Below are 15,269 nucleotides of genomic sequence, written 5' to 3'. Positions count from 1 at the left end.
TAGAACAATAGCTTTATTATGCGATAAGCCACTGTTTTTATTTATGTATTTTTTTTTCGATATGAGATTGTGAGTGTATTTCTCCTCTTCATTTTGGGAAACTGTGCTTCTGTTCACACGTGTCACACGGGGGAATAGGCCGACTCTGTTATCGGATACAGTCATGGATAGGCAATACATCAGTTTACTCCTCTGGTGTGATATTAGCTATTAGCTCTTACCTGCAGTAAAGTTGTTTGTAACATTGAACTAAGATTTTGTTGATTTGTTTGATTTTTATATTTATGATTTCATATGTATCCTGTTTTTTAAAGTAATAAAATGGAGGGGAAAAAAGGACAATGTTTCTTTAGATGTGTCAGCTGTTTGAACAGACTTCACCCTGAATTTTCTCCAATATGAAGAGAAACTGAAGTGAAAAACAGTTTTAAGGTTTATTTATTATGTGCATGTTTTTGCCATAATATCCTATTAGTCTGTGAACTGTGAATGAGGCTGATAATATATGCATGCATGATATAAACAGTAGCAGTAAAAGTTTTTTAAAGCAACACTGTAACTTTTTCTGTGTTCAGAGTTTGCAAAATGTATATAATGAGCGAGTATATCATAAATTAATCTACCAAACTGCCTTTTTGTCTTATCCCAAATCACTACGGTACATTTATAATTGGTGATTATTTTTGGACTATTGTAGCCTGTTTGGGTCGTCACTGCTGCGGAGTAACACATACCTGCGTGAATCGCCATAGACATAAACTTGGAGAAGTAGCTCCGGTTAGAATGTTCTTCCGCGGGATGCATGCAGTTCTGTTTAACATTAGTGTTGCTTTAAAAACATAAAAAAAAACTTAAATCCTCAAATGTAAAAACTTACATGTACACTACCTTTCAAAAGCCTGTGGTTGGTAAGTTTTCTACAAAGTCTTGTATCTCACCAAAGCTGCATTTATTTGATCAATAATACAGTAAAACAGCAATATTGTGAAATAAAATTACAATGCAAAATGCACATTTTCTGTTTTAATATATTTTAAAATATAATTTATTGCTGTGTTGGCAAGACTAAATTAAATAGAATAATTACTCCACTCTTTAGTGTCATATGATCCTTCAGAAATCATTCTATTTTACTGATTTGCAGCTCAAGAAGCTTTTCTTATTATCAATGTTATAAGCAAATTTGGTGCTTAATATTTTTGTGGAAACTTTGATAAACCTTTACTATCACTTTTGATCGATTTAATGTGGCCTTGCAGAATTGAAATATTCATTTATTTCAAATTAATTGATAAACAAAAATATTACTGACCCCAAACTTTTGAACATATCGGTCCAAATAAATAGGGCCTCAACATGCCAAATAAATGATGAGTTATTTTTCTTTAGTGTCACATTGATCAAGAGCTTATGTTTGATGTCTTAAACCTCCTCTTCATCTTCACTAGCCAGGGTGTCCAGCTCTTTTTCTTTGCACTGGACGTGTTCAGCTTTGTATGCTTTCCGTAAGTTCTCCAGCTCTTTAATCTCAGCATGGAGGCGTTCCAGATGTGTGGCACGCCGGTTCTGTAACAGCTTCATGGGCAGTGGGTTCATATCGTTGAAGGCAATGCTTGTCAGCTTCCTGTGAACGACAAAGATAATATATTTATATATATATTTATAATATATGTATATTGAGGAAACTCCAGCGATGAATTAGCTGCTAAGTTTATTTCCTGCAGAAACCTGTGGTTTGGAAAGACTCTCCCCAAGCCAGCTTTTCTTCTTTGTGTTTTTGAAACGATGCCATGCTCTGGGAGCAGGTGCACACACACACAGTATCAGGAGCATACATTTTAAAATAGCCACACCACAGAGGCATCTGACCCATATTCCGTGTGACTGCTGCTCAGACTGATGCAGGCTGCTTTGTTTTACTATGGCTCAATGATTAATATATGGTGATGTCTGACTGTGGCAGAAATAGCTCCACAGTCACTGTCTACAACACCATGAGCTCCAGAGAGAAATGATTTAATTAGTAGGACTTTTATGAAGTAATATAAATACAATTTTATATAGTATTTCTTATATTATATTATATAGCACATCTTTTTATTTTTATATATATTTTATATAAATATAATGCATATTTTTGTTTTTCATTTTTTACGTCAAAAATGTTTTTTTTTTGTTTAAATGAAATATAAAATTAATCATATATATATTAAATGTAAAAAAAAAATATATATAGGTATACATTTACATTTAATATATACTATTTAATTTACAATAAAAAAATTATTCATCAATATTTAATATTTTTCACTAATTTGCTTGTAAATAATTATTACTCTTTTTAAGTGTGTAAAATATGTTCTAGAGGTATTATACAGCTATTCATGATGCTTAATACACTGTACACTGTTTGTTTTTAACATAAACAATACATTATAATACTTGCTGATATCTTTAAAGAATAAAATCTTGAAAAAAAAAAAAAAATGTATGTGTTGGTATGTCCTATGTTTAAAAGTCATTATACTGCTTGAAAGTAGTAACCATGAATAATATTTGCATGAGTATAAGGCATGAATGCATTTACTGTATACTAATTTAAGAATGCATCATATGCAGATTAATATTACTATTCCATATTGTAGAAAAGCATGTTAGTTCATTACTCTATATATACTGTATCTATATTAATGTGTGTATATATATATATATATATATATATATATATATATATATATTTCTTTTTTTTTCTTACTCTACTTTCTCTCTTGGTTTTTCTCTCCTTCATCTTACCTTCCATCTACGATGGTGTTGGGGAAGATGCGGAGATACTGGTACATCTCAACACTGTCATTGATCTTTAAGATGATTTCCTCTTTGTATTTGAAAAGAGCCAATGCATATCGGAATATGACCTGTGAAACAGATGAATGAGGGATTTGGTCCATTGTTACTTCCTCGTAGTTGGTCTGTAGGCTTGTAATGTTTGTGAAAATGTTGGGAATTTTTTTTTTTTTTTTTACACAACTGGACCAGGGTCAAAATGAGGGTAATCGTATTACAAACAAAATGGTTAAAAAACAAAAAAATTGTGTATTGATCTATACAACATTTCCCAGAACCCTTTATGGTACCTTTATGCCTTCATACAGGAAGGCGTCCCATACTTTAAACAGTATGCGTGTAGGCAGACTCTCAACGAACAACACCAGAAACCATTCAACAGTGATGAGAGACACGTCTACTTTTAGTGCTTCCAGATGAGCCGTGAGTCGAGGCAGCTTCTCAGACATGAGGTCCTTTAGCACACGCTGGTCGGCCTGGAGAGATTAAAAGAAGAAAATATTGAAAAATATTTCAGAATATTACTGTTTTTGTATTCAATACTTGCTTCCAAACATTTGAAAACAGTAGTGTAGAAAAGTCTGAGACCACACTGAAAATCTGGGATTGAAAATAATATCGGAACCTGAAAATAAGCCGCAATTTTTAGGACTAATGCAGTTCTCACCTGACAGCCCACCAGGTCGTTAGTGTAGTAATTGTGAGGCATGATATAGTCCACAACCACTACCAAGCACCAGAAGGCATCTTCCTCATCCTGTAGTACCAGCAGAGCAATGGCCGCTAGTCTGCACACAGTGGCATCGTTGGTGTTATTTAGCTTTCTTTTTGCATATAGATATTGTGGCTCTTACAGTAAAGCTACACCTAATTCTATTTAGCCTGTAAGGTACCGTCCATCATCAACAAATGACCACCAGATGTCTGTACATTGCATGTTATGGTCAGCTTGAAATTGGTATTGAAGTTTGTTGCCAGTGTTCAGCATGGCAGATTTGCATGTAGACTGAAAGTAAAATATGTCTTTTCTGTGTAATGATTGCTACACTTTGGTAATCAGTAAGGGGTGTATTCAATTATGATGCATTAAATGTAAAATTATTTTGCCATATTTAGCAAGAAATATTTTGTCTTTTATGTTGCCTCATTATACATTTAATATAAATATATTAATATATGATATTTTTAATTATATGAGACTTCAATTTTAAGAAATATAAATATATATATGACAAATTATACTTTTAATATAAATATATTATATTAATATAATATATATATATATATTTATTTATTTATTTTTTCAATTATACGAAATAAGAAACTTGCACCTTACAAAAAAAAAAAAAAAAAAAAAAAATACCAGTAGTGTACAAAAGTCTGAGACTTTGGCAAACATTTTGGCAAAATTTGACACTTCTTATTTTTGTTACACGCATTACACTCAATTGCCCATTATATTTTAAAACAAAAAGTGCCCTATTTAGCCAAAAAGCTCTTGTGATAGGCCACTACTTGTACTACTCACATTAGTTCTATAATCACTTCTAATCAAAGCCAATTCTCTCTCTTTTTTTTCTGTGATGGTTAATTACCTGTTGAGTCCCTGGATGTAGCCGATGGTGGGGTTTTGCCATGAGAACGCCTGCAGAACTCTCTCCAGCTTCTGAATCAAGGTGCTTGAAGGAGGGGAAAAGTACTGATTGGAGGTCAGCGTGCGATCCAGGTCCAGCTGGATCTGTCTGGGCACCAGGTGAGGTGAGGTTCTGCTCTTCTCGCACAGTTCCTGATAGCGGTCAGGATGACGCTCTTTTAGAGACTTGTTCCTAGACTGTATCATAAAACGCCAAACCCTCGCACGGTACTCGCGCGGTAAGCCCGTCCGGAGTAGATTCTTCAATTCTGTGGATGAAGAGAGTTCTCCTTCAGGGCGTCCAAACAGAAGCTGAGCGCAACGAGCCAACAATGGCCCATCGCATTCCTTCTGGTTCAGCAGGTTTTGGGATCGGATCTCCAGAGCCTGAATCTTAGCAAGCAGCTTCAGGTCCTCGACTTTGTAGTCCATTGCAATCTTAAATCCATATTCATCGTAATCCCTGTGGAATGTCGAGAACTGTGAGTTCCAACATAAATAGCATTTATATGTGAAAATGTTTTATAATTTAAGGCTCATTCACACCAAGAACAATAACCGTTATGATAACTTTTAAAATTTGTTCTAAATGTACAAGAATAGCAGAATCCACACCACAACAATAATAGCAGACGAATTATATTGTTGAAAAAGCTTTTAAAAGGATTTTTTTTTCCAGCTGATGAGGCATGAAAACACTTATAGCCAGTCAGAATCCAAAGAGCTCAAGCATTTAAAGTAGCAGACAAAAAAAAAAAAAAAAAAAAAAAACGCAGCACATACTAATAATAAACAGAACAATATTGTGCATTTGTGTGGATGTCAATAGTTGTCATCAGTTATTCTTGGTGTGTGAACAGACATAATCTACGCTCGCTAATAAATTTTATTTCATTGAAGCTCTATATGCTTTTTTAGCAGGAGTTTTATCTAAGCAACAACTAAGCCATTCTTTTATAAATCTCATAGATGTCTACAGTGAACTTTAGCCATCCATTGGGGTAAACTGATGGGACTGTGTTTACCTTATTGAGTTTAGTTTGATAGCAGTGCTCAGGTCTGCCCGAACTGCATCCTTAACCACCTTCTTGACTGCTTCCCTCTGCTCCGGGTTCAATTCCTTACTCTCCTGGAGTTTCTGGAGGATTCCCAGGTATCTGCTTTCCATCTGACAGCTATTGGCCTCCAGAACAGCACACTGGCACAAATGCCAAATCCCATATTCAAGCACTTCTTGATGTTTACTATATCAGATTACCATTGCGAATGGCTCTGACCAATTTTAAAGCATTTATATCACAGAAATGTAATTTCCTGTGATCTTTTAATATGGAAGTGAACATACTCTAACTTTCAAAATTCAAATCTCTAAGTTCATAAAGAGCCATTTAGTGTTTAGATTAGTCAATCTGTACAAAGGGTAAAGACAGTAGCAAAAAAAGAAACCTTGAATGAAAAATAATTTACCTTTACTATCAGACTTTGCTCCCGTTCAGAACTTTTTCTCCAAAGTGTTGTCAGATGGTAGATCTCAGAGTTTAGGTACTGGTTCTGAGTTTTATATGCCTTCAAATCATCCTGAAATAGAGATATGATCACGATTGGGCTTAGAGTAAAGTTGTAATCATGCTTGGCACAGTCATTTCAGAATCAGCATACAATGTTGATAAACTGTTCATAAATAATGCAGATTTAAATTATTAGCTATATATACTACCATCAAGAAGATTTTATGTATGTATCTCTTATGATCACCAAGGCTGCATTTATAGGATCAAAAATATGATATTACAATTTAAAATAACTGTTTTATTTATTCCTGTGATGGCAGGAATTTTTTTTTCAGGATTCTTTGCGGATTAGTAAATACAAATATATTTTTAAATTGTAAATGTTTTTTTTTACTGTCACTTTTGATCAATTTAATGAATCCATGTATATTTATATTTTATTGTAAAACAATATTTTTATGTAAAAATCCTTTATTTTCTCACTTTCAAATTCTCATTCTCGATTGTTAGCTGTTTTAAGGCCTCTGACCGCAGCCCACTGGTGTACTGCTTGTCTTCTCCACAGACTGCTAACTTCTCAGACAGCTTCAGTATCACTTCCTGTTTGGCCTGATTCTTTTGTATCAGGAGCTGGACACTCTCCTGGAGTTCAGCGATATTGGCATCCCTCTGGTTCAGATCCCTCCGTAGGTTCTCGTTCTCTTGCTGCAGGGACTCCAGATGGTCTCGCAGTTCGGCTGCACGCCGCTCGCCGTGTCTGAGGAGCTCCAAGTGCTCCTGCTCCCCCTCCGCGGCTAGAAACTGAGCACAGGTGCGTTTCTCCAGCTGAGCAGCTTCCAGCACCTTATGTAGCAGCGACACCAACTCCTGACAACACATTCATATACAGGTTTCAGTTGATTAATCTTACTGTATATGAGAAGCTGCAGTGGTGATTAACAACCTCACTTTACCTTCTGTGCATTGACCTCTTCAGCCTGTTTTTCATGTTGAAGTCCAGATGTGTCCTTGAGCTCCAGCGGTTTGGACTTTTCTTTGCTGTTCTTTCTGATTGGTGAAATGGTGGCGAGATCATGCTCAGACCTGGCATTAGCAGGGGATTCTGAGTTTTGAAAAGAGCTGGGTGTGGAAACCGCTAAAGTTAAGGAGGACAGTGGCAATGAGCACTTAAATTTGGAACCATTGTTTATTGTTTTTCTAGTGAGAAAGTTGTGGTTCTTACTGGATGTCGTAGATGAGGCTGTTTTTTGGATGTCAGTTGGGTCGCCAATATGGAAAACACTTTGTCTGATTTCCTGCGAGTGCCGGTTACGGAAACTGTGCATTGTGTTCCTGTAAATCAAACACAGAGAAATCACCGAAGAAATGACTCACAATAACAACTTCATTTTTGGAAGAAAAAGGCCAAATGCAAAACTTGTCAAATGATGTTAAGCGTGTCGTGGATGTTTGCTAGGGTGTTCTGGATGGTTGCTTAGTGGCTTAAATTAACAGAGGCCACTGTAGTCTCTAGACATGGCACGGTCCCTCTAATTTAAGTCTGTAGGGTTTAATTGGGAATCTAATTATTGACCATACTTGCCATCAGGTGAAAGTCTAATCACTTAAGCCTATAACGCCTACTGGATCATATCTGATTTTTAAGGCCTCTAAATTATTAACACGATCAAACTTTGCTGCCAAACCTGTTGTAAACAATCTACTACATTCTTTCTGTCACCTGATTGATGTCTTCTAGTATAATACTACATTCTTTCTGTTTTTTGCTGAAAGTTTGACATACACCAATGGGGACCCTACTACATTAACCCATTTCAGTGTCACGGAGCTGATTGATGTCTTCTTGTATCAAGGTGGAAAAAGCGCTGTACATTCACTCCCCCCCCTACAATCCTGCCGGCCCGAGACTCGAACTCACAACCTTGGATTGCGAGTCCGACTCACATCTCGACTTCTTTTTGCTATGAAATCTATACTGATTTTTATAAAAGTAAGCATAAGAACAACTGAAGCAACTCTGGTTTACTTGATTATCCATATATCACTTTTTAGAAGAATAATGCTAAAATGTGAGCATCAAATATGGTACAGGTTTTTGATGAACATTTATTAACATTCATCTCTCAATCATCATTGTACTGAACTGCATTGCACTACAGAGCTTTGTCCACAAAACTAAGCATTTAAATACCATCTTACTAAGAAATATCAGTAAGGTTGAGAGATATAGATTGACAGTTGATATTTATATTTTAAAAGATTTCATCTAAAGATTCAATGAAATGTTCCACTAAAAAAAAATTGACTATTTTCATATGTCAAGCTTTACAGTGGGTATAGAAAAAGAATCACCTTCACTATGGCACAGAAAGCCATTTGACTTTCAGCTGTGATCATATGTGCTCATTTTGATCAGCTCATCATGAAAAGAGCTTTTCTGGAGTATTTTTTAGTCCTTGGTAGTGCAACTGAAGCAAACAATCAACTATGGGGGGCAAGACATTGTCAAAAGAGCTCCGGTATAAAGTTGTGGACAGGCACAAGTCAGAAGATAGACAAACACAAAATAATAATAATAATAATAATAAATCAAAGGCTTTATTAATGCCTAGAAGCACAGTGAAGTCTATTATTAAGAAGTGGAAGGTATTTGCTCACTGTAGCTCAATTAGTGGATGTTTGATTGACATATTGAGAGGGCTGTTTAATCCTGGTGCAGGCAGACTGGCAGCTTCTTCACCTACCAGGCCAGAAGGCGTCTTCACCATGGGCAAGAAGTCAGCTGTGTAAGACAAGGCAGAAAGTATGTTGAAACCCACTGTGTTAAAAACATCCGATAGGCCAGAATAACAAGATGCTTTTCAGCATCATTACTCTAGTCTTCAGTCTCACATGATCCTTTTAAAATCATTCTAATATGCAAATGTGCTGCTCAAGAAACATTTCTTATTATCATCAATGTTGAAAACAGTTATTTCTTTGTGAAGACTGTGATCATTTTTTTTCAAGATTGTTTGATTAATATAAATGGATGAATATAAAGCACATTTATTTGAAATAGAATCAGTGTAGTAATTTTTGATAAATTTATTGCATCCTTGCAAATGAAAATTATTCATTTCTTAATTTCTTCAAAAAGAAAAATAATCTTACTGACCCAAAACTTCTGAATGGTAGAATAAGACAGAAAAAATAATAATGCATGGACTCTTCCGTAGACACTGAGAAATCATCTGGGAAAAATAAGACTTATTCCAGTAGTACAATGTTATTTTTGTATTCTTCTCTGTCTTGCTCTACCTATCTCTTTTCTAATGACAGAACCACACAATGTTATTTATCACAGGGTGAGGTACATGCCTCAGCATGCCTGCAATTCCTAATAATCCCAAGTGCTGTTTAAATGACCCATATGTTAACCACGAGCTAGCACTGAGTAAAACAAACAAATATCCATACTGTCGCTGAGATCTTTTTAGCTTATATTAGTCTAGTGGTGCAATCATCCATATTTTCTACAGATTCAGCTGCTCAGACATTCACTTCCTCATTTTCTGCATTTGACTCTTATCCAAGAGCTGTTTCTTAATGCCTGGATACCAGAGCTTGTGGTTGGAAGGGCGTGTCTGTGAATCCAAGTAATGAATGTGCTTTAAGCACGAGAAGCCCAACCCGACTTGGATTCCTGGAAATTATGCATTTATGCATTGTATATTACAAGAGACAGGGAGCAACTTGCAATTAACTAATTAAGTTAAGTTATCTGCATATAGTAGATATACACTAGAAAGCAATTAGTATCAAAGTACTGCTGCCACATTTCCACCGTAATTGACGAATATTTTGGGTGCCTCAAAAATGAGTTTAAATTACATTTCAGACTTCATCAACCATATACCATTTTTTAAGTGACCAGAATTTCTATTTGACCTTTTTTTTAATGTCATTTTACAATTAATTATAGAGTTCTTTTGGCCTCAAAAACTATTTGAGACAAACATGTGCCACTTTTGCTGCAAACCAGTGTTATTTTAGTATTATTTATATACTATTATATTACACTAATATGTATTTTTAGTTTTAATAATTTTAACAAGGCAACATTTCTATTTTTTAAATGCAAGTTTTATCTTAATAGTTTGAAGGTGAAGTAATTCCTCTGGCAATAAAAACACTCAGTTAAAACATTATTTTGGGGCACAGATTTAAAGCATTTTGGAATAATCCTCAAGATCTGACTGGGCCTGTTGATCTTTTACTTTCTATTAACTTAGTATCACATGACTGGCCAAACAACTGAACTTTACTTTGAAAAATTAAGTGCATTCTCCCACAGATCATATTTCATAAACATTGTAATTTCCATAATGCAGTAAATGCCTTTCAGCTTTCATGTGAGGAATGTCAGGTTTCATAACACTATGTTGTTAGGTTCTTACCACGGCAGTTGTTTGCTGATGGGGTGCTTTCCAATTTTCGGTTGTCTGGTCTGGGTATGGACAGATGTTCAGCATCCTGCTCCCTGTACAACGTGCGTTTCAACTGCAGCTGCTGCAACCAGTACATTTGGGCATCCCTGTTAGCTGCCTAAAAACAAAATCATGTTTGAAGACTGTTGAGAGGAAAGTACTGTTGTCTTCCTCAAGATGCTTGCCTGTTATTCCTCCATACTGAACCCTAATGCCTATGTGGGAGAGACTCGAGGGTCACCATATTTTAAGAAAAATCCATATTGACCACTGATCAGAACTTTACACTTTACTGAAATGTGGACAGCCAGCAGCCTTTTCTCTCCAACCTAATGTTGTGTGTGTAATATAAAGTGCAGTCATGTGATCACTGTTCCATTTTAAAGGATGTCTGACCCCACTGATAACAGCAAGCTTTTGGAGACGAGAAAGAAAGAGAAAGAATAAGGTTTTATATTCCTCCACCATTTATATGCTAGAAGCTTGTTTTTGAAAAGCAAATGACTTTTAGAATCTCTAATCTTATATCAGGAATTGTCATAAATAATAATAATAATAAAAAAAACATAAAACTTGTTTTTACTTGTTTTTTTTTTTTTCCCAGGTCATTATCCTAAAACTATTTCATATTCAACACAAAGTCACACTGGCATTATTCATTATTTTCACAAGGAAGCAGTGAAGCACATATTCCTTCCATTTATCATAACTGTGGTGGAATAAATAAATAAATCGTTAAGTGTTTATACATTATGACAGTATTTGATGTATTGTCTTCAATGTAGAGTATGATCATTTAAGCAACAGAATTAAAAATAGTTTTTAATGAGAATCACCTTTCAGGATAATGACGATTACAAAAAACTACAAAGTTAAATGCAAAAACACATTCTGATAATAAAATTTAGGGACAAATGTGCTTAAAATTCTTGGAAATAATGTGACAATTTGTTTAAGCCGTTTTAAAGTAATTGTTACACGCTTTCGTCATTTTTAATAGTTTTTTTGTAATTTTATTAGTTTTTAATAAGGTACTACAGTTTTATATTTAATTTTAATTTATTTTCAGCTGTAGGTTAAACGTATTTGTTATTATTTCAGTATTTAACAAAGGCAGCATTTCTAATTTTCTAAGCATTTCTAAGTTTTATCTAATGTTTAAAATGTATTTTATTTCACCTTTATTTCAGTTAAATAAATGATTTTTAATATTTTTAGTTAACAATAACAGCACTGAAATACATTTAAGTTTCTTCATATAAAAAAACATGTATAGTTGCCATGTTCATCTCAGTGATTTTGTCACAACTACTGTACTAACCTCTTCCATGCAGCTCTTCGCCCTTAGTTGCTTCACGATTCATAAATGATTAAAATCTGTTATTTCAAACCATGTGATAACATTACCTTGAGAATGACAGTGCGCTCTGGTGTCTGTACATGAAAGGTTCCCTCCTCTCCCTGCAGCGGGTAACTGAACGTGGCACAAAACAGATCCACCTTACCCAGAGGATTGATATCCTGTGCCATGCGGTAGTAAAACAGCTGACAGCTCTTCTCCTCATAGACAAACCAGCGGGACTTCCAGACTTTGAGAGGTCCACCCTGCTTGTTGAGGTAGCCACATAGTTTAGTGCTGGAAGGAGTGTGTGTCCCTCTGAGGGTGGCAGAGGTCCCGTCAGGAAGAGCAGTATGCATCTGGATGCTATTCTTATCCTGATCCCCATCTGACCGACCCAAACTCTGTTGTTGGGTCTCCTCAGAGCTGACACACTCATCTGCAGGAGATACGTGCACATTCACTGGAGGTGGAGTGCTGGAGCTTCCCTCACTCTCCATCTGGTTATCTCAACAAAGAGAACAAATAAAATCAGGCAAAAAGTTCAAGTAATCAAATGATGTCTATCAGCATCACGAGTATATGTCAATTTAGAGCTTCAGTAAAAAATATGTATATAATACACTAAATCTAAATGTTAAAAACCATCAATATTAGGGTATGATCATGAAGCAAGATAATGTGCATTTCTTTTTAAATTATAACTAATTTACTTATAAATTTACTATGATGCACCAGTGTTATGAAGAATATAAATATAAACATTTGATAATTTAGTTGTCACAAAAAACTAAATATAACATTATTCAAATACATCCATCTTATCAAACTACTCATTCATTCTTATTAATAATTTTCTTTTAAAATTGTCATTAATGTACAACAGTAAATCATCTGCTCTATTTAAATTTTTATGACAGTAGGCTTTAGCCAAATAAGTGAATACTTAATCTAAAAAAGATTAATCTGAACAGTACATTTATTCTATATACCATTTTCATATACAAATGTCCAAAAATGTCTGAAATATGCATCTAATGCATATTAGCACAGGTCAGCAGGTCTAATGCACAGGTCACCTGTGGCCTAATGGTTAGAGATTTGGACTTGTAACCAGAAGGTCGCAGGTCCGAGTCTCGGGCCGGCAGGAGTTGTGGGTGGGAGGGAGTGAATGAACAGCGCTCTCTTCCACCCTCAATACCCATGGCTGAAGTGCCATTGAGCAAGGCACTGAACCCCCAGTTGCTCCCCGGGTGCTGGATAGCTGCCCACTGCTCCGGGTGTGTGTTCACGGTGTGTTCACTTCTCACTGCTGTGTGTGTGTGCACTTGGATGGGTTAAATGCAGAGCACCAATTTCGAGTATGGGTTACCATACTTGACAAATGTCACGACTTTCACTTTCACTGAATAATAGGCTTGTCGCAATAATTAAATAACCGTCTAATCACAATTAGGCTATTTGAACTAACCACGATTTTTTTTATACGGCACAAGGGGGAGTCATACACCAAAAGAAACAGAAGAGCACCAGTTTGCTTTTCATGGCTTGTATTGTATATATCATCTGAAGCCATTCCATATCTTAATGTGAGGGACAGAATTGTATTTACATTGTTAAATTTAAGTTTACAGAAATTGATCTTCCTTCTGCTGCAGCTGTCAGTCATTCTCCGCTCAGCATTCAAACAGCACGTCACGTTCAGTTATGACAGTCAGCACGGTAAAACTCTCCAAGATTATACAACTTATTCCCATTATAATTCTTGATGTATAGATAAAGGTCTGGGGATTCACATAAAATGACATCTTGCTAGAGTTCAATGCTCTCTCACTTCTCTTCTCTTTGTTTGTAACGTGTGGAGTGCAGCCACTCATAGATTGTGCGCTGTGACTTGTGTTGCTTCAAATGCACCATTCTGCACCCTGGATGTGCATTTTCACATTATCAAAGACATTTCACATTATCAAAGTTTTTGCACACATAAAGATTATTAAAAGCTTTTATTTTTCTCATAACTTCTATCTTATTTTCATGAATGTATTTTGTAAGAATACAAATAGTTAACAGAATAAACATGTTTAAATTGTATAATGTGCACCAATGATTTTTTTTTCAAGGTATTGTTTTTGCTTATAATTTATAAAGTCAGCTATTTTTATTTTATTGTTTTTATTGTTTATTTTGCTTCTAGTGTGTTTTTTCTCTGTAATGAGGAAGTGAGTATTCAATGGATTGTGTTTAACAAAGGGTTTAAAAAAGAGTCACCATTAGTTCCACAAACACAGTATTAATGTAATGATGTAGAAAAAAAAAATAGCACTGGTGTTGGATCGGTATTGACTGATTTTTAGAATTTGGAATACTCGATGTAATCTTACACTGCAAAATAATTAAAAAAGATTAAAAGATAACATCATAATTATTTACTGAACCCTTAAATTAATCACAATTATATAATGAAAGCCATAAAAAACAGACAATTAATCGTGATAATCGGCATAATTACCAAATACCCATGACTATTTTTAGACAATTAATCGTCAGCCAAATTTCATAATCATGACAGCCCTTAATAGCCCCACAAATTACAAAATCTTTTTACTTTAAAATAAAAAAAATATTTTTTTCTCCTCAACTCTAAAAACATTAATATGCTCACAAATCCCTCATTACCAAATAGACACATTTTTTTTATATATATATATTTAACATAATACAGTGTCACAGATCATTGTTTTCCAGACACACAAAATTAGAGTAATTAACCTTAAAAAATTTTTGACTGACTAAATATTAAAAATGTTGATATTCAGCTATAGTCAAGGGATCAGAAAATAAGGTGGGGAGATGAACTTGTCCTGGTGCGCATCTTTCCCTATATTATTCCAAAAAAAAAAAAAATTATAAAGAAAAAGACGAAACATTGCACAAGATGTACAGTTATTACCTCATTTCAGTTTTCACATAGGAATATTTCACAATTACATATCACAAGCTTTTATGTACAACTCCAGGAAATTATTTAAAATATATATATATTTTTTTAATAATTAATTAACAAACGAACATTATCTTATGCTTTGTATCAAGTAGAAAACCGTATTTATTCAAATAGAAAAATACAGTTTCAATAAAGTTGCATGACATTTTAAATTATTTAATGCACATTAATGGACTTTCAAGCATTATATAATATAATGCATGTTAAAGTCATTATGAAACAGTCAGCTCTTCTCTGTATCGTAAGTCATGTCAGTCAACACAGAGTTACACGCGCACATTATTCACTGTTTGGCTTGCTGTGATAAATAAACTGAAATAAGACACGCTGTTTACAGCACAGTAGTTGATAATAATCCCATACCTTCTCTGTTGAAAAGCTCAAAGGTTTTTTACTCCATGTGTGTGTCCAGGGCTCGTCTCATGGCATTTACACATCATCTAAACAGCTCGCACACACCTGCACTTCC

General features: G+C 34.8%; 1 protein-coding gene across 1 annotated transcript; it reads right to left on the bottom strand.

Annotated features, from left to right (window-relative positions):
• Positions 1-1,216: 1,216 nt before the first annotated feature.
• tbc1d2 (TBC1 domain family, member 2) lies at positions 1,217-15,269 on the bottom strand. The gene is made up of 14 exons (XM_042769922.1): positions 15,164-15,269; positions 11,865-12,296; positions 10,428-10,575; positions 8,647-8,770; positions 7,211-7,320; positions 6,942-7,123; positions 6,472-6,855; positions 5,945-6,055; positions 5,503-5,675; positions 4,440-4,940; positions 3,512-3,632; positions 3,135-3,320; positions 2,794-2,915; positions 1,217-1,624 (listed from the first exon to the last, which is right to left on the bottom strand). Exons 2-14 carry the CDS (start codon positions 12,294-12,296, stop codon positions 1,423-1,425), a joined length of 2,796 nt encoding a protein of 931 aa, XP_042625856.1. The 5' UTR covers positions 15,164-15,269; the 3' UTR covers positions 1,217-1,422.

The sequence above is a fragment of the Cyprinus carpio genome, chromosome A14 (assembly GCF_018340385.1).
Source record: "Cyprinus carpio isolate SPL01 chromosome A14, ASM1834038v1, whole genome shotgun sequence".
Lineage (NCBI taxonomy): Eukaryota > Metazoa > Chordata > Actinopteri > Cypriniformes > Cyprinidae > Cyprinus > Cyprinus carpio.
This window is presented reverse-complemented; position numbering and strand designations above follow the sequence as displayed.

Bases quoted from the DNA above. Each gene is read 5' to 3' on its own strand.
- tbc1d2 (XM_042769922.1), bottom strand. From the start codon at position 12,296: ATGGAGAGTGAGGGAAGCTCCAGCACTCCACCTCCAGTGAATGTGCAC. The intron at 4,941-5,502 runs GTAAACACAGTC...GACATTCCACAG, and splicing joins ATCAAACTAAACTCAATAAG to GGATTACGATGAATATGGAT. The intron at 3,321-3,511 runs GTGAGAACTGCA...TAATCTCTCCAG, and splicing joins ACGACCTGGTGGGCTGTCAG to GCCGACCAGCGTGTGCTAAA.